Source organism: Pongo abelii, chromosome 8 (genome assembly GCF_028885655.2).
Source record: "Pongo abelii isolate AG06213 chromosome 8, NHGRI_mPonAbe1-v2.0_pri, whole genome shotgun sequence".
Taxonomy (NCBI): domain Eukaryota; kingdom Metazoa; phylum Chordata; class Mammalia; order Primates; family Hominidae; genus Pongo; species Pongo abelii.
Genome location: NC_071993.2, coordinates 3803826 through 3820989, shown reverse-complemented (window position 1 = coordinate 3820989; position 17164 = coordinate 3803826). Strand labels below are relative to the sequence as shown.

General features: G+C 46.3%; 1 protein-coding gene and 1 long non-coding RNA gene across 4 annotated transcripts in view; one reads left to right on the top strand and one right to left on the bottom strand.

Annotated features, from left to right (window-relative positions):
• Positions 1-10917, bottom strand: part of LOC129048147 (uncharacterized) — a 22167-nt gene extending 11250 nt beyond the window's left edge. The window contains exon 1 of the long non-coding RNA XR_008510246.2: positions 9522-10917. This is a non-coding gene — a long non-coding RNA (uncharacterized LOC129048147). The remainder of the gene's footprint in view (positions 1-9521) is intronic.
• Positions 8407-17164, top strand: KLF6 (KLF transcription factor 6). 3 transcript variants are annotated; one of them, XM_002820476.4, is made up of 4 exons: positions 8407-8804; positions 11517-12090; positions 13503-13626; positions 14139-17164. In XM_002820476.4, the coding sequence occupies exons 1-4, from the start codon at positions 8703-8705 to the stop codon at positions 14188-14190; spliced, it is 852 nt and encodes a 283-aa protein (XP_002820522.1). In that variant the 5' UTR covers positions 8407-8702; the 3' UTR covers positions 14191-17164. The 3 variants fall into 3 exon arrangements, with proteins under 3 accessions (XP_002820522.1, XP_063583537.1, XP_063583536.1); XM_063727467.1 differs by lacking the exon at positions 13503-13626 and having other exon boundaries at positions 8461-8804; XM_063727466.1 differs by having other exon boundaries at positions 8461-8804; positions 13503-17164.

The following is a 17164-nucleotide window of genomic DNA, read 5'->3' as shown; positions in this document are numbered from 1 at the left end:
TTTCTACTCTGACTCATTAGATGCCTTAAATCTGCATAATATAGCTATAATTAGTTACAAAGACAGGGATTCTAAAGTTAACTCCAAAATAATCTGGCTTTAAGTCTTCCTCTCAGCATCAACATAGGTTTCAACAAAATGGTTCAGTCGAAATTATGAGACCCTGAGCATGGTGAGCAAAAATGCCAAGCCTGGAACCAAAGGAACCCCCGACAAATCTGGGCTCCTCTCTTCATCTCCCTTTCAGCTTCAGTCTCATCTGTACAGCAGGGTGCTCAATAGAAATGGCCTCCATGGTGCGCTGTTGGGAGGAATAACTTAGTACCAAATAAGGGCCTGTAGAGTGCCTGGAGAGCAGGTGCAGGCAGTGGGCATAATTATTAGTGCATCTTATAGGCTAGGAAACCGAGGTTTAGATGTGCTGGACAATTTACCCAAGTCCCATGGCTGTTAGGTTTCAGAATTTGGAGCTAGATCTCATTAACCAAGGTGTACTGCAGCATGGCTCCTCATGTTCCCTGCTCTAGCATATTTCCCCCCAACTTCTTATCAAGAACATTTTCAAATATAAAGAGAAGTTTAAAAGATCAGTAAACACCCAAACACCCTCCACTGGGATTCGAAAATTACCATTTTACTATATTTGCTTTGTGGCATATAAATCCATCCACCCATGCATCAATCACGGATCCATCCTTCAAGCCATCTGCCCCTCCCTCCTCCTCCTCCTCTTCTTCCTTCCCCTTTCTTTCTCTCAATTTCTTGAAGTTTCAAAGCATACGGTATGCCTTAGCATGCTTCGCCTCTGAACACTGCAGCTTGCATGTTATTACTGTGAGTTCAATATTTGTCTATGGCTCTCTTTTTTTGGTGGGGGAGAGGGAGGTAAAATTTGCAGAAAGTTAAATGCACAAGTCTTAAGCATACCAGCCAATCAGTTTGGGAAAAATGCAGTCTCCTGTGTAACCCAAAACTCTATCCAGACATTAAACATGCCCACCAGGTCAAGAGAGCCCCCTCATGCCCTTTCAAGTCAATCTCCACCCCTGCTCACCATGGCAACTGACATGCTGGTTCTTTCCACTAAACATCAGTTGTGCCTCTTCTAAAACATGATCAAAATGAATCTTGCAGTAGGCATTCTTGCATGTGAAGCTTCTTTACTCAGCCAAATGTATCTGAGACACACTCGTGTTGCTGCAGGCTCTTCTGCTGCTGAGCAGCCTCACATCATACAATTCACCACATCTTCTGGTCATGGACTCCTGGACAGGCTCCATTTTTGACTATTCTGGATAAACTGCTATGAATGAGGTTGACCAAATCTCTTTGTGGCCATATTCTTTTAATTCTTTTGGTTAAATGCCTGGAAAATGGAAGAACTGAGTCACAGGATAGGTGCATGTTTAGTTTTATTAAAAACAGCCAGACTTTTTTCCAGAGAGCTGGTGGCATTTTACCCTCCCACCAATAGTTGAGGAAAGTTCTGATGGCTCACAACATGTCCTTGTCAACGCTTGGTATTGTCAAAGTTCCTACTTTTAGCCATTCCAGTGGCTTTTATTTCACATGTCCCTGAAGACAAGAAATGTTGAACACAGTTTTAAGTGCTTATGAGTCATTTGCATATCTTTTTTGTGACGTGTGTTTTCAAATATTTTGCTTATTTTTAATTTTTTCAAAATATTTTTATTATTGACTTCTATATGTCATTTATATATCCTGGATACTTGTTCAATACTAGATGGATGTTTTTTCATTATTTTCTCTCAGTTTGTGACTTACTTATTCATGCTCTTAGTGTTGCCTTTTGATAAAGTTTTAAATTTGATGAAATCTAATTAATCATTTTTTAAAAAATGTTTGCTTTGTGTTTCCCATCCAAGAACCCCCATCATGATTTTCTCCTGGTTTTTTTTTTGGTTTTTTTTCTGAAAGTTTTGTAGTCCTGCTTTTTTATGTACTCTATCATGTCTTTACTTACTTGTATGTATAATGTGAGGAGGTAGGGCTGAGTTTCTCTCTGTTTTTCCCTCCCTCTCTCCCTCCCTTCTTTCCTTCCCTCCCTCTCTCCCTCCCTCTTTCCCCCTTTCTTTTTTCTCTTTTCTTTTCTTCTCTCCTTTCTTTTCTGTCTCTCTCCTTCCTTCCTTTCTGCCTGCCTCTATGCCTCCTTTTTTCCCAGGTGTCCCAGCATCATTTGTTGAAGACTTTCCTCTCCCCATTGGATTTCTCTGGAACTCCACTTCTGATGCATGGAAAAAAAGCCATAAGAGAACACTGCTTCCACCTCACTGACAAGAAAAACTCAGCTAGTCTACAAAATCCTATTTTTCTTTAGCCTATTAAAGAGCAAGGGCCACAGGCGCCCAAAACATCTGAAGAGAAATGGTGCCACAGATTGTTTTGCCTTTGGAAAAGTAGAAGGAGGAGCTGCCACAGAAGAAAGCAGCTTCCATTGCAATAATCTGTTAATGGGTAAGTGTGGGCTGGACCGCAGTTTGGAATAAATGGGATTCCATTCTCACCTACAAGCTCTTCTCCACTGGCTTCTACCAGGTGCTCACAGGGAAGATCGGTGGGTAAGGCAGTAGGCCCCAGAGCCCCCACCTGCATCCCTAGACCCCTCCTCTAAGGAAGACAAAGCCTCTCGGTGCAGGACGGCAGGATGCTCCCTCAGGCCCAGGTCCTGCATGCCAAGAAGCAAGAGGGGCAGGAAACTCCCTCCCACCTACCACCTGTCCTCTGACAGATACAGATAGTTTGGCTTGATGAAGGAGAGGAGGCAGGGACACTGAGAAAGCTCTAGCCGGAAAGCCCAAAGGCACAGGGCCATCCTGAGATCAGAACTTAAAACACACCCTGCCCTCTCCAGGGGCCCATCTCCTCACTGGCACACTTCCATCACAACAGGTGTGCAGCAATGGTCAAAGTCGGTGTGCAACAGGCGCACTGAGGGGCACCCAGGCACCCCAGTCTCCATGTTAATTGCAAGGTAGCAGCAGCCCAGTGCTGGAGAGTTTTAACAAGTCTCTCATGCATGGAAAGGAACTACAACAATGACAAAACCAAAACCTAGCTCAACTACTGACTGAACAGGCAGACTCAATCCCTACACCAGGGATTGGCAAATTACAGTTAGCCAGCCACATTTGGCTTGTCACTTGTTTTTGTAAATAAAGTTTTAATGGCACACAACCATGGCCATTCACTTACTTGTTGTCTATGACTGGCTCAGGGCTGCATTCGCAGAATCAACAAGTTACAGCAGAGACCCTGTGAGCCACAAAGCCTAAGGTATTTACTTATGTGGCCCTTTACAGACAAAAGTTTGCCAGTTCCTACCCTATAAAGACAGCTAGAGAGAAGGGATGTGCCCATTTTCAGGAGAAATTTCTACTGACATAAGTCTCTACTATTCTGCTCAACGTATGTTCTATTTAATCAAATGTTAAGAGCCACACAAAAAGCAAGGCAAACAACACATTGTTAAGAGACAAGCAATAAAATTGGGCCCAGAGATTAACAAGATACTGAAACTATCAAAGAAGGACTTTAAAATGGCTGTGATTAAAAGATTAAAATAATCTAGTGGGGAAAATGTAGATGACGAAAAGATGGGGAACTGCAGCAGAAGGAAACTATGAGAAAGAATCAAATGGAAATGTAAGCAATATAAAAAAATACTATCACATCTAAGGAATCCCTTCAATGGTCTCATCAGCAGACAGGATTCAGCATAGGAAAGAATCAGTGAATCTGAAGACAGGTCAATAGAAATTATAAAAAAATAAACACATTCAGGAAAAAGAATGAAAAAATGAAATGGAGCATCTGAAATCTGTGGAACAATATATCCAACTGTTTAGCACATGTGCAATTGGAGTCCCAGAAAGAGAAGAGAAACAGAATGGGACAGAAGACATATTTGAAGTTACGGTGATCAAGAACTTTCCAAGATTTAATGAAATACAATAAACCACAGATACAAGACCTCAGTAAACCACACAGGGATAGGTTTAGTACCTTTTTGAAAATTTTTTTAAAAAGTGTATAAGAATGATGGTATTTCTGAGCTCTATATTCTGTTATATTGATTTAACTGTATCGATGCCAATGTCACACAATCATGTTCAATTTTGCTTTAAGTCTTGAAACACATAATATAAAACTTTCAAACTTCAGGACTGGTTTAGGTATAGCTCTCTTCCGCATTTCCTATACATTTTTAAATCAGCAGGACAACTTCAACAAAGAAGCCTGCTGAGATTTTGATGGGAAGTGTGTGGAATGCACAGACCAACTTGTAAAGAATGGATATCTTAACCACACACGTGGTATAGCTTGTACCTGTAGATGTTCCACAGGGAGCTCTTTCTGGAGCCCCTATTGTGAGCTGAGCTTTACAGCTGTCCCATTTTACAATTATATTTTAAAAGAGGGCTACTAAAACAAAGGTCTTAGACAGACAGAAGTTCTCCCCGATCAGTGCCCCAGAGGTATCCTGTCATTGTACTTATTACCTTGCCTATGTTGACAGTAAAATTCAACATCTTTTGAAAACTATCAATAGGGCATTTTCCTTCATTATTCTTAGCACAAATGGTTAAAAAGTGAATCTACTACACCTTACCTGTTATGTAAAAATGCTACAGAGAGAAAAGGCAACTCACTATTTAAATAGAACTATCTGCAAATGAGATAATTAAGAAATGAACATCACGGGGCCAGGCGCAGTGGCTCATGCCTGTAATCAAGCAATTTGAGAGGCAGAGGCAGCCGATCACTTGAGGTCAGGAGTTCAAGAACAGCATGGCCAACATGGTAAAACCCCATCTCCACTGAAAACACAAAAATTAGCCAGGTGTGGTTGTGCATTCCTGGAATCCCAGCTACTTGGGAGGCTGAGAAAGGAGAATTGCTTGAACCCAGGAGGCAGAGGTTGCAGTGAGCCAAGATTGTGCCACTACACTCTAGCCTGGGCAACAGAGGGAGACTCCATCTCAAAAAAAAAGGAACATTTTACACTTACATAGGATCTATCATGTAAATATTCAGAAGTACTTTCTTAACAATTATATTTTGCACACCCAAAATAAACAGATGAAATAAAAGGTTAGTTTGCTCCAAAATAGGCAATATATTGGTACAGACACCAAAACCAAAACAAAACAGAACAACAAAACTGGCTTCTTGCCCCAAAATTGGAGCATTCTCTGTCAATATAATTAGGGAGCATTATTGGAATTATCCTCAGAACAGATTTGTAAGACTTCCCCTAAGAGCCCATCTTGAATGATCTAGAACAGGAAGATCAAATATACTCAATACCAACATGTCATCCCATTAATCTTTAAATTAAATTTAAAATTAGATTTCAAATGTATACTTTTATTTTTGAGAGGCAACAAAGAGAGCTTCCTGGTATGAAATAAATGAGCGCAGCCTGGAGGTCTAGGAGGAGAAGGAAAAACAGTGGAGGAGGACATGGAGGTGTAAGTGGGGACTGAGGAAGTAAAACCGGGGTGCCAGGGGGGTGAAGTGGTCCCCAGGAACGTGGAAAGGAGCCTACGACTGTCACCCAGAAGGGATCTTGACTTTTTGAAGATAGTGGCAGAGACTGGAGCAGCTCAAGGTGAGCAGAGAACGAGGGTCACGTCCGACAAATGGAGCTGATTATTTTCTCTCGGAGACTGCGAGAGTGAAAACAGAGCAGAGGTCTTCGGCGACCGGCAGGAGGAGGAAGCACCTGTGGGGTTATTGGACAAGTCGAGGTCCAACTCTGTCTCTGATTTGCTTTGTGGCCTGCAAAGTTGACTTCATTTTTCTGTCTGCATTCACTCATACGTTAAAAGAGGGGTGGGAGATTATAAAATAATTATCAAGAGCAGACTTAGAAATGGCTAAATGGTGAATAAGTGAACACTGCCTTCAATTTATTGAATGACTATTATTTGCTACCAAGCAGGGATTTTAATCCATTAACTCTTCTGATTATACCAAACTCATTCTAACAGCCATTTTAATCTCCTATTTAAATACCGTGACCAGGGCCATGCGCACAGCACGGACAACTAAAGTGTAAAGTCCATCGTCTTTTTATATCCTGCCATACTTCCCCCTTCTGAATTCATCTGGCCCTCTGCGATTCTTTGTTGCTCTTCTTAAAAAAACCAGGCGCAACTATTAGTGTTCAGATGCCATGCATATTTTGTCACATCAAAGAAAATGATATTTTTTCACCAACTGGTTACATGCTTACTCGTAATAAGGACTTTCGTTTTCAAACATCTACATACTCCTGGCAGCCCACCTCTCCCACACCATAATAGGGATTTGTGCCTGTTTTGTAAATTTCTGTGTACCAATACCTGGCCATTGATAGGGTGTGAATAATGTGTGTTAAATGGTCAATGAGCGCAGCAGGATGCCATAGGATCTATTCTATTTGAAATTTAGTGTTCATATGTACCGTTTTCAAATCTTTTTTTTTTTTCCTGAAAATGACAATGGCCATTGTACTGTATCTGCATTATGACTAATCAGGTTCCCTCTTGTAAAAATAAACTATATAATCTTCATAGTGCCGGGCAAAGCATGTTAAGAGACAAGGATGAATTTAAGTTCTATAGGAATGCGGATTTATTAAAAAACATGAAGACAATTAATAATTAATTGTCCCAAAGATAAGCTGGGATACCCTCACCAGGACACCCACACGCCTTGCAAAGACAGCCGTCCTGGCCTCCCTGGCCCAGACAGAGCCTTCCCCCTTCATCTCGGGCTCCCCCTGATCCAGCGTGCCTGGCCCTCAGCGGGGGGTACTTGCTCCACACTCCTGCTTACTTAGGAACTAGCTGGGCCAAGGTCACAAGCGCTAATTACTGAGAGAACCCTGCCCCCAACACAACGGCTGCCCAAATGCTCTCGGCTGCCAGTCACTGGGCCCCGGCCAATGGGCGCTTGGGCAAATCTGTGGATGGTTCAAAACAAAGCCATTTGCATTCCTGGAAACAGAGTTAAGGAGCAGGTCCCCAAGAAGGGCTGGTCCTGGCTCTCAGTTGCTGGGGTAAATGTGATGAACACGAGCCAAGAACACTGTCAGTTCATCCTGCATAACCTTCACAGCCCACGTACCACAGGTACAAGACAAACCACCTTTCTCCACTCCAGACTCACTAAGGTCCCCACCTAGTCTTACAGCCACATGCTGCTGCCGGACCCTCTAAAATTTAACATACAAAACCCTCTAATTTTTTTTACATAGTCCATTCTTTCAAAATGTTTAATGTTCATTAAACTATTTTGAAACAAAAACTATAATAGTTACGATTCAGTTTTCCATTTTGGATTTTAAAATGCTCTGGTTTGTGTTCTCGACATTTTTCTTAAAAATGAACATTACGGTATATTTTAGGAGATAATTTATACGGAAAAAAACACACACACTAAATGTCGGCTTGCACCTAAATTGTTTACACATTCATGGGAAAACCTAGCTGTTAACCTTGGTGAGGGCTGAGATCGCCCTCTACAAGATAAACACGTTTCTCCCAATTCCAAAGGGAGCCTGCGTGCTCCCCTCCCCCACTCTGGTGGCCCTGAGGACAGAGGGGACCCTAGGACTGGAAGGGGACGGAGAGGGGCTCAGGGATGGAGGGGGACACAGAGGGACCCGGAGGTGGAGGACAGAGAAGGGAACCCCAACGTTAGAGAACAGAGGGTGACTACGGGATGTAGGGAAACAGAGCGGCGCAGAAGGGGACAGTGGGGGACGGGGCGGCCCCAGACGTAGAAGGGGACAGTGGGGGACGGGGCGGCCCCGGGCGTAGAAGGGGACAGTGGGGGACGGGGCGGCTCCGGACGTACAAGGGGACAGCTGGGGACGCGGCGGCCTCGGGCATAGAAAGGGACGGGGGAAACGGGGGGCCCCGGGACCGGACGGCCGCCCGCGGGGTGAGCTGCCGGAACCGGGGCTCGCGCGGCGACGGGGCCCGGCTTGGTGACCGGGACGGGCGTGTGGTGGCGGGACCGGGCAGCGGGGAAGAGAGACTGGGACTGGGGACGGGCGACGCGGCCCGCCCCGGCTCTCCCGGCCCCAGCTCCCTCAGCTCCGGCCGCGGGCGCAGCGCAGCGCTCGGCCGCGCACCTCACAGCGCGGACTCCTCCGGCGCGCGGCCGCCCGCGCCTTATATACCCTGCTAAAAATAGCCTGCGAGGCCACTCTCCAATCAGAACGAGCAGAGTTCGAATTGAGCCAATGGTGCGGGCCGTGATGGAGGGTCTCGGTCACGCCAGGCGGGGCCGCTGTGTGTCGCCGCCTGCGATTGGCGGGAGCTGACATCATCGGCGCGCAGCCCCCGGGCCGGGAGCCACGGGATTGGGCCGCGCACGGGGCGGGCGCGGGGCGAGTCACGTGGGGGGAGGGGGAGTGGGGGGAGCCAGGCGGGGGCGGAGGGGGAGGCTGGCAGCGGAGCTTTGAATAGGGAAGTTTTGCAGGGGTTACGTTTGCAGTCAGTCCGGTGTTTGCAAATATTGTGTGGGCTCCGCGCGCTGCGGGCTGCGGGAGGGTCCGGCCGGGCGTCTCTGCGAGCCTGGAGTTTGCATGAAACTTTCACCTGCGCTCCGGGGAGACTTTCGGCTCCGGCTCCCACCGCGCGCCTCGCCGCCCTCGCGACCGCGGGCTCCGTCCGACCTGGCCCGACATGGACGTGCTCCCCATGTGCAGCATCTTCCAGGAGCTCCAGATCGTGCACGAGACCGGCTACTTCTCGGCGCTGCCGTCTCTGGAGGAGTACTGGCAACAGGTAAACGCAGCCGGCCGCGGTTCCCTGCGGGCGCCGGGGTGCGGGCCGGGTCGGCTGTTTGGGGTTCAGACCCGGTGCTCTCTGCGGTCCGCTGGGCCTGGGCCCCGCGCTGTCACCGGGGGAGCGGGCGCAGCGCCCCCGCCGATGGATCCTCCAGCCCGCGATCAGCGTCCGCCCAGGGAAGCCCCAACTCCCGGCGCAGCCCGGCCGAGCCCCTGGCACGAGTTCGGAGCCTGTCCCCGCTCCAGACGCCACAGCTGGAGCTTGTCATGGGGACCAACTTGCTCTGCCTGCCAAGGTGTTTTTTTTTTGTTTTTGTTTTTTTCTTAAAGGGATTTTGTTTTTGTTTTGCTTCTTGATGCTTGTACATAACAGTTTTTTTAAAAATATCACATTTTGCCAGCAGAACGTAGACCAGCTCTCTTTTTTTTTTTTTTTTTTATTTTCGTCTTTTTTAAACGCTAGACCATTTCCAATGTGTTTTCTCCTCTTTGGAATGCCTAACATTTCCCCTAGATCTGCCTTGTCTTACCTGCTTCTTTTGTTGACCAAGAAAAATAAAAATAAACAAAACTGTGTACACCCCAGTGACTTGTCAGTCTTGTGACAATGAGCCCGTCCAAACTGCTTCAAGTCTTAGTTTGGGAAGAAGGACCTCGGTTTCCGACATTGTCGTAGAACTGGAATTTGGGGGCATTGGAAATTTAAGAAACTTACCATGTCCCCGTGCTTATAGGTAGCATCGCCCGAGGGGAGAGAGACTGACACTCGTCCCATTGTCTCTCCAGCGATCGCAGGAGGGTTTACTGTTGTCTCCCTACCCTGCTGTGCTGTTTGTTTTTCGTCACAAAGTGAATTGCCAGATCAAATAGAGGCTGTGGGTTTCCAAGCCTCGAAAGCTTTAAGGAGGATGAAATGCAGGGTGTTGCAACCTTCACACGCCTGCTTAATTGTTCACAATCCTCTCCTGCCTTTTTCCCCCTCCCCCTCCTGTTTTTTTTCTCCTCAAAGAAGCTGCTCCCTGGGACGTGATTGAAATTGATCTAAGTAGTTTCCTTCGGGCGTTTGGGATTTGGGCAAACGGCCAGACCTGGCTCCTGGTTGCCTTCGGAGGCTTTTAAACTCTCCGAGAGCTTCGTTCAGGTCCCGGGTGCTCATCAGCGTAATGGAGATTTTAAATTGGCCGGATTATTAAAGTTTAACAAGATCTCCATAAATATGCTTTTCTTTCTTCTTTGTTAAATCAATAAAATACATCGCTGCTGCCTCTCTTCAGAACGCTGTAGTGTGCATTGTAACTCAGACGCCTAGTTTCGGGGGAAAGGGGAAAGCATGATTTTCCCGTGTGCTTGCTCACACCGGCTGTGTGCGAGCCTGGGGAGGGGGAGGGGGAGGGATTGCCTGTGGCAGGAGAGAGGCACACTGCTAAGTCAGCCTGAGCCCCTGGGGTAGGTTGCGCTCAGGAAGGTCCCTGCCCGGAAAAATGATGTGCTCACCAGAGCCGTTTGGTGTAGAAACTGAAATCTGTAGAATTGCCAGTAGTATAGACAACCTTATATGGACATGCAGGCAACTGATCCTCGTGAAAATCAGGGCAGACATAATTTAATCCTAAAATGTTTCCTACCATTTTTCTTTTCCAGTGGCTAGAAAGTTTGAAATGGTGGGGAGAGGGGATGCTGATCTCGGCAGTTATAGCTTCTTGAAAGGTTGGTTGCGGGGCTGGGGAAGGGGCACTGTCCATGCCACACTGCATGTCCATTTGAGCTGGGTCCTTATTTGGCTGCTGATGAGAATTTCAAAAGGAAGTCTCCTTTGGCATTGCGTGAAAGAAATCAGAGTGATGACTCATGCAGTTGTACTCTTGGCCAGTAGATAAAGTTCTTGTTCATTGTGGGACTCCCAGCAGGGCCGTGGAGTAATTTCCCCTTGCATCCTTCACAATAGCAGATGGCCGTGCTGGAATTATTTCTGCACTCCTGTTGTTGAAGTTCCTTGTTTTTCTCCGACCACTGTAGAAGTAATTAAAGTTCTGTGTCATGCAAGGGCCTGCACTTGGGAATGGCATTCTGTGAAAACATAGGCGGTCTGGGCTACACAGGAAATGGGTGGTTTTTCTGCAGCTCCATTCGATGCCCCTGAATACAGACAGCTGCTGTCTCCTCTCCCCTGTGTTGGCCCTGTGTTGTCAGCCGTGTCCCCAAGGGGGTCCCTCAGAACACGCTGTGTGCCGTGCAGTCTTTCTGTCCTGTCGTGTGGGTATCTGTGGGGTGTGAAGGGTGGATGGCTGGGGCTTTCCTTAAAACACATAGTTCTTGACAATGTCAGATAATCTGGTTGAACCTGTTGGGGAGGGGTATGTGTGTGGGGCCAGTTCTCTTCCTCTGGTTTCATGCGAAACATCAACACTGGTAACTACCACAAAAAAACCGGCTTAGTGATCATCACTCATTGTGGCCCTTGGCCCAACATTCGGAAAGCCAGGAGAGGTTTCACCCTCCGACTTTTCCTCTGAATTCTTACGGTTCTAGAAATAGATTTCCTCTAACTTCCGTAAGGACACGGATGCTTAATTACAAAAGGTTTTGCCCCTGTAGTGACCGGGCAGCAATGTTATCTGTCCTTCATTCTTGCATGTTTTTGGAAATTGCTTTTGCTTTTACTTTTGGTCGTCATAGCAATCACGTGCCTTCTCTGGTTCATTTTGCACAGACCTGCCTAGAGCTGGAACGTTACCTCCAGAGCGAGCCCTGCTATGTTTCAGCCTCAGAAATCAAATTTGACAGCCAGGAAGATCTGTGGACCAAAATCATTCTGGCTCGGGAGAAAAAGGAGGAATCCGAACTGAAGATATCTTCCAGTCCTCCAGAGGACACTCTCATCACCCCGAGCTTTTGTTACAACTTAGAGACCAACAGCCTGAACTCAGATGTCAGCAGCGAATCCTCTGACAGCTCCGAGGAACTTTCTCCCACGGCCAAGTTTACCTCCGACCCCATTGGTGAAGTTTTGGTCAGCTCGGGAAAATTGAGCTCCTCTGTCACCTCCACGCCTCCATCTTCTCCGGAACTGAGCAGGGAACCTTCTCAACTGTGGGGTTGCGTGCCCGGGGAGCTGCCCTCGCCAGGGAAGGTGCGCAGCGGGACCTCGGGGAAGCCAGGTGACAAGGGAAATGGCGATGCCTCCCCTGACGGCAGGAGGAGGGTGCACCGGTGCCACTTTAACGGCTGCAGGAAAGTTTACACCAAAAGCTCCCACTTGAAAGCACATCAGCGGACGCACACAGGTCAGTGCCCACGCGGGCCCCGGAGGGCGGCCGCTGGTGGGCGCCACTGCATTGCACCAGCCCTGGAGAGAGCTGGGGCTGGCTCCACAGGATGTGGTCAGAGCAGACAAATCCTCACTTCCTCAGATGTTTTCCACCAAAGCATTGGGTCTTTTTGGAGTTCAGAGTAGAATCCTAAAGACTGGACTTTTGAGTTGGATAAATGTGTAACAGTTTTCAGATTAAAGAAACAAGAGACTAGATCCTTTTCTCCATGGACACCCAAACCTCCACCCCCTACCCCGTAGCAGTGCCTGGGTTCCGAGGCCACTGCCCCTTCACCAGTGCACTCACATGAGGCTACCTCGAGCGGCCCTGGGGTTTCTTAAATGAAACTCAAGGGTCAGGACGGAGGGTTGCTGGGCAGTGTGGAGTGTGTGGGTTTGACGCTGACGGCCCGAGGCCCGAGTGGGACCGGCCTGCTCTGTAAGCAGCAGCATTGATCAGCGAGTGTTTCCTGAGAACTTCTCCGTGTCTCATGCAGCCTTTGTTTCTGATACCGCTTGAAACAGTTTCTTAATGAAATGCCATACCTTAGGTGAAAGGCCATTTAAAAATACCTTGACATGTTCTAGGATAATTGGTGAGGAATCACAGAACGTTTAGAACTGGGAAGGGTCTTAGTGATCACGTTGATGCAGGCTCTTCTCTTATCAGTAGGAGAGCAAATTGCTGAGAGTCAGTCCCAGACAGGCTTGGTGACAGCTGAGATTGAGATCCGGGTGGCCCGAAATCTGGGCCCAGGCCTGTCTCAACATACAGTGGGATTGGCTTGACAACTTTGTTTTCTCAGGTAGCACTTGTAGTAAATTCATATTTACGATTTGACCAAGGAATGAAGTGAACCCGGTTGTTCAATTGCCATTTAGAGAATGATTCCGGGGCCCTGCACTGGGGCTTTCCAGAAGCTCGTAACTTCAGCTTTGTAGAAAGGTAGAACGTCCCTGAGGAAACTGCAGAGACGCATTCCATAGGGAAGTGAGGATGGAACAGAAGTGTGTTTGGGAGAAACAGTTGCCATGAAGAAAGCAATAGCTCTGCTTTTGCGGGGGCTGTGGGTCCGGCAGGCTGACACCTCATCCCGCAAGCATTTTGCTGGTCTGAGTCGTGGTCGTTCGTCCACGTTAACTTTGATGACAGCACCATGGGCTTTGCCGAAGCTGTGTCCCTTGGACAGCAGTGGGAGGCCTGAGACTGGGTCAGGAGAGAGCTCCTGTTGTCTCTCTGAGGCTGCCAGTTGTTGTGTGTTACCGATGCCAGAAGCCACTGGGTCCCTGACCTTGCATCCCACCACTGTGTGTGTTGTTGAATTTTCCTCTTCCGTCTGCGGGTCAGTGAAGTCACGGGCCGCTTGTCCTGTGCTCTCTCCCCAGGAGAAAAGCCTTACAGATGCTCATGGGAAGGGTGTGAGTGGCGTTTTGCAAGAAGTGATGAGTTAACCAGGCACTTCCGAAAGCACACCGGGGCCAAGCCTTTTAAATGCTCCCACTGTGACAGGTACGTGCCTGAAGACGATGCTGGGCAAGGAGCGTGGGGCCTTGGGAATATGATGACCAGGGTTGAGCAGGTGTGCAGGGCACCTGCGAAGGAAGGCATGCAGTTTCCTATGTTTCATTTCTTTTCAAGCCTGGGACTTTTTAGAAAGTTTCTGGTGTGCTCATTGTCCATGATTAGGAAGAATTGTTCCACATACACCTGACATTGGAGTCAGTTTATTGATATGTTTGGAGATTGACCTTTCAACGGTTTTCATATTTCAAGAATTAGAAATGAAGTCCGTTCAGATTCTTCAAAGAACCTCCAGCCACTGGTGGGAGACATTCTTAATTCACATTCCTATCAGTTGGTGTCTCCTGTCCCTGAAGACACTGATGAGGCTTGGGAGGAGAATCCCACCTTTCTCTGCAGGGGGTTAGGCTGGGCCGGGCAGGGAGGTGAGGGCGCTGGTCTGACACGCTGGCAAGGGATGGGAACCTAACTTCTTCTGTGCTTCTGATTTGCCCTTGCAGGTGTTTTTCTAGGTCTGACCACCTGGCCCTGCACATGAAGAGGCACCTCTGAGGGAGCAGAGAGGTGGATCCTGTAGGCTAAAAGGCTTCCAGGCTGAGAGCCGGCCGTGGAAGGAGGGATGCGTGTTCCAGCCAAAGCATGCCGTTCTGCACCCTACCCAGTTGCCTCCAGGGCCTCTCCTTGGAAGGTCTTTTGAGGGCTAAAAAAGTCCTGTAAGAAGCGGCATAGCACCCGTGGTGCATGGTATGTGGGTGACCCTGGACTCGCCACTGGTACCCGACCTTCCGAGTGGCGCCTAAGCCTTTGCCGTGAGCATGCACACTGAGAATGTTAATGGTTGGGTTGATTGTATGTTGAGGATCTATTACTGACTGTATGATGAGGCCAACTTTTTTTCCTTGTGGTTAGCAAGACTGCAAGAGATGGAAAAAAAGTAGTTTGAATGTTTTGTGTGTAAGGAGTATACCATGAGATGAGCTGACCACCAATCATTTCCTGGGGGGGGAGGGGGTGTCTGCACCTTAGAAAAAAAACAAAAATCAAAAAAACAAAAAAACAAAAAAAGAAGGAAAATCTTGGAGGGTGGGCGTGGGAACTCAGGACCCCAGAGTGGCGAGTGGTGTGGGGAGGGAGAGCCTCTCCCCCTTTTCTGTGTGAGAGGAGCTCTTAGTGTCTGGTGCAGCTATTAAATGTGCAATGTGTCAAGTAGCTTGTTTTACACGCTACAACATAGCTCATTTGTAACCCATTGTAAGCTGTGTATTTACAAATATAACACAACAATTTAACTTTTCCTTAGAATACAAAAAGTCATGCATGGTCTGGGGAACTATATGCTTTTCCATTTTTAAGTCAGGACTGCAATACTGATTCCAGTTAATGAGCAGCTAAGATCCAATCTGTCTAATACAGTGACCCCCTAGCCATCCGGGCCTGGCAATATACAATTCTTTTTCCCCCTCCGAGTTTGTAACACTCCCCTTCCAGAAAGGCATTGTGCAACACAGGATTATTTTTAAATGATTCTGAATTTGAATTAACTTTTTGGAGAATTTTGTGATGCCCTTAGAAGAAATTGGACACGTATTGAGTGTCACAAAGCTGGGGCCGGGAATTGCTGGTCTAATGTTTCATTAGACTAAGAACCTAAAATTTTTCTCAGTTGGGTGGATAAAACCACTAACGCTTAGAAACTGTTTTCTCATGCAGCTATGTTTCTCTTATTTATGCCTTGAGGACTAATTTCTGGTTTTCTAGCTGTTAATGCACTGTTGACCTTCATAATGGTGCCTTACGCAAGCGATCCCTTCTGTGGGGGTCTCATACAGGGGTGTGGGCGATGCATGCTTTATTAAGGCTCTTGTTTCACCTGGCAGTGTACTGTATCAACGTATAATACAGAAAAAACAATCTCTTTAAGGTCCTCCTTCACGAAGACATAGAGTAAAACTCCCTTTACATGTCAGTATTTGTTCCACACTTTAGGCAACTTGACTGTCAGTGTTAAAATGGAAAACATGAAAATGGAAAAATCTGACCAATTCTGCCACCTTGAGACTTTCATATAGACCTTGCACAACAATTGTATAGATCACACACCGGCTGTATTTAATATGTAACATTTTCACACATATTAAAGATACAGAAGTATAAAAAAATAAACCCAATGTTAATGTATTTGCTTAAAAGGCACAAGTTTCACATATCTGTCTAGCTATCTGTTGGTAATACAGAAAGTATACTACTTTTTTTAAAAAGTGGGCAGAATTCTTGTGTATGTATATTTGTGTGTATAGTATGTGTATGTGTGTATATATATATATTATATATATAGATAATATATAAATATTTTTTTTAAGGAGAAACTAGAATGTTTAGCTAGAAAATTCCACAGCCTGTGAAGAAATATTTCAAAATGGCCATAAAGGAGGTAAAAATGAAAACCATAACCTAACTTTTATAGAGGCTTTATCTTTAATTTAACGATGTGCGGAGGACTTTCTTCTTGCTTGAATCTGTTCCGGGCTGTCTGCTCTGTCCATCAAATGGGCAGGTCTGGAATGGGGCACCTTCGGCCGTTCAGAAGTGGCCTGAACAGAATGCTGGAACCCAGGCTGGACTCGGACACACTAAGGTTTTGATTTTGAATTTCAGCCTTATTAGAAGATCTAACCTAAGAGTAAGCTAACCACAGGGATTCTTTTGTAGAACACTTTTTATGCAGATGAAGCTATTTTTTCCAGCATGTAGATTCTTCCAGTTTTTCCGAGGAGTAATTTCCCCGAATTGGCATACCACAGCGTGGACAGCTGATATTTCACCCAGCTGCTGGCTTGTGGGTGTGGCTCTTTGCTTTATATATATATACACACATGTGAGTCTGGCTGGGCTGGTATTTTGTTTGATCTTCCTGGAAATGAGCAGTGACTAACACTCACATAACTGGTTTTTTTTATCTGGGCTGATGAATACATTTACCTAAGGAACTCATTTCATTTTGCTTAGAGGGGAAGTACAGTTTTCTTTCGGCAGTTCAGAATCCAAGCACTTGATTTGCTGGGTTTGGAAAACTCCTTTTTTGGCCTTCTATGTGCTTAGCCATAACAATTCTATTAAGCAAGAAGGTAAACAAAAGACAAAAAAAAAAAGGAAAAAAAAAACTTGCACTGGCTTGTCTCACTTACGAAACACGTCGGAGCTGTTTGCCTGGGTGGGGCTGGGTACCGTACCTGTCAATGCCTGTGATTTTCATAATTAGCACGTACATAAAGAAGTACATTCTGTTCAGGTGATAACTGAGCCTCAATCAAGCAGAAACTTTTTGCTTGAAATTAAAAAAAAATTTCTATTAGTGAAATTTCTTTTTTTTTTTTTTGGAAGCACCCTGTTATCTAAAGAATCTTTGTAAGATTTTTGTAAAATTTTGTTTTACAAGATTTTATTTGAAATTGTTTTTTGCAAGATTGTTATATTTCTGTATGAATGTATTTTTTATTGGAATAACATAAAAGAATTCTTATCAGCA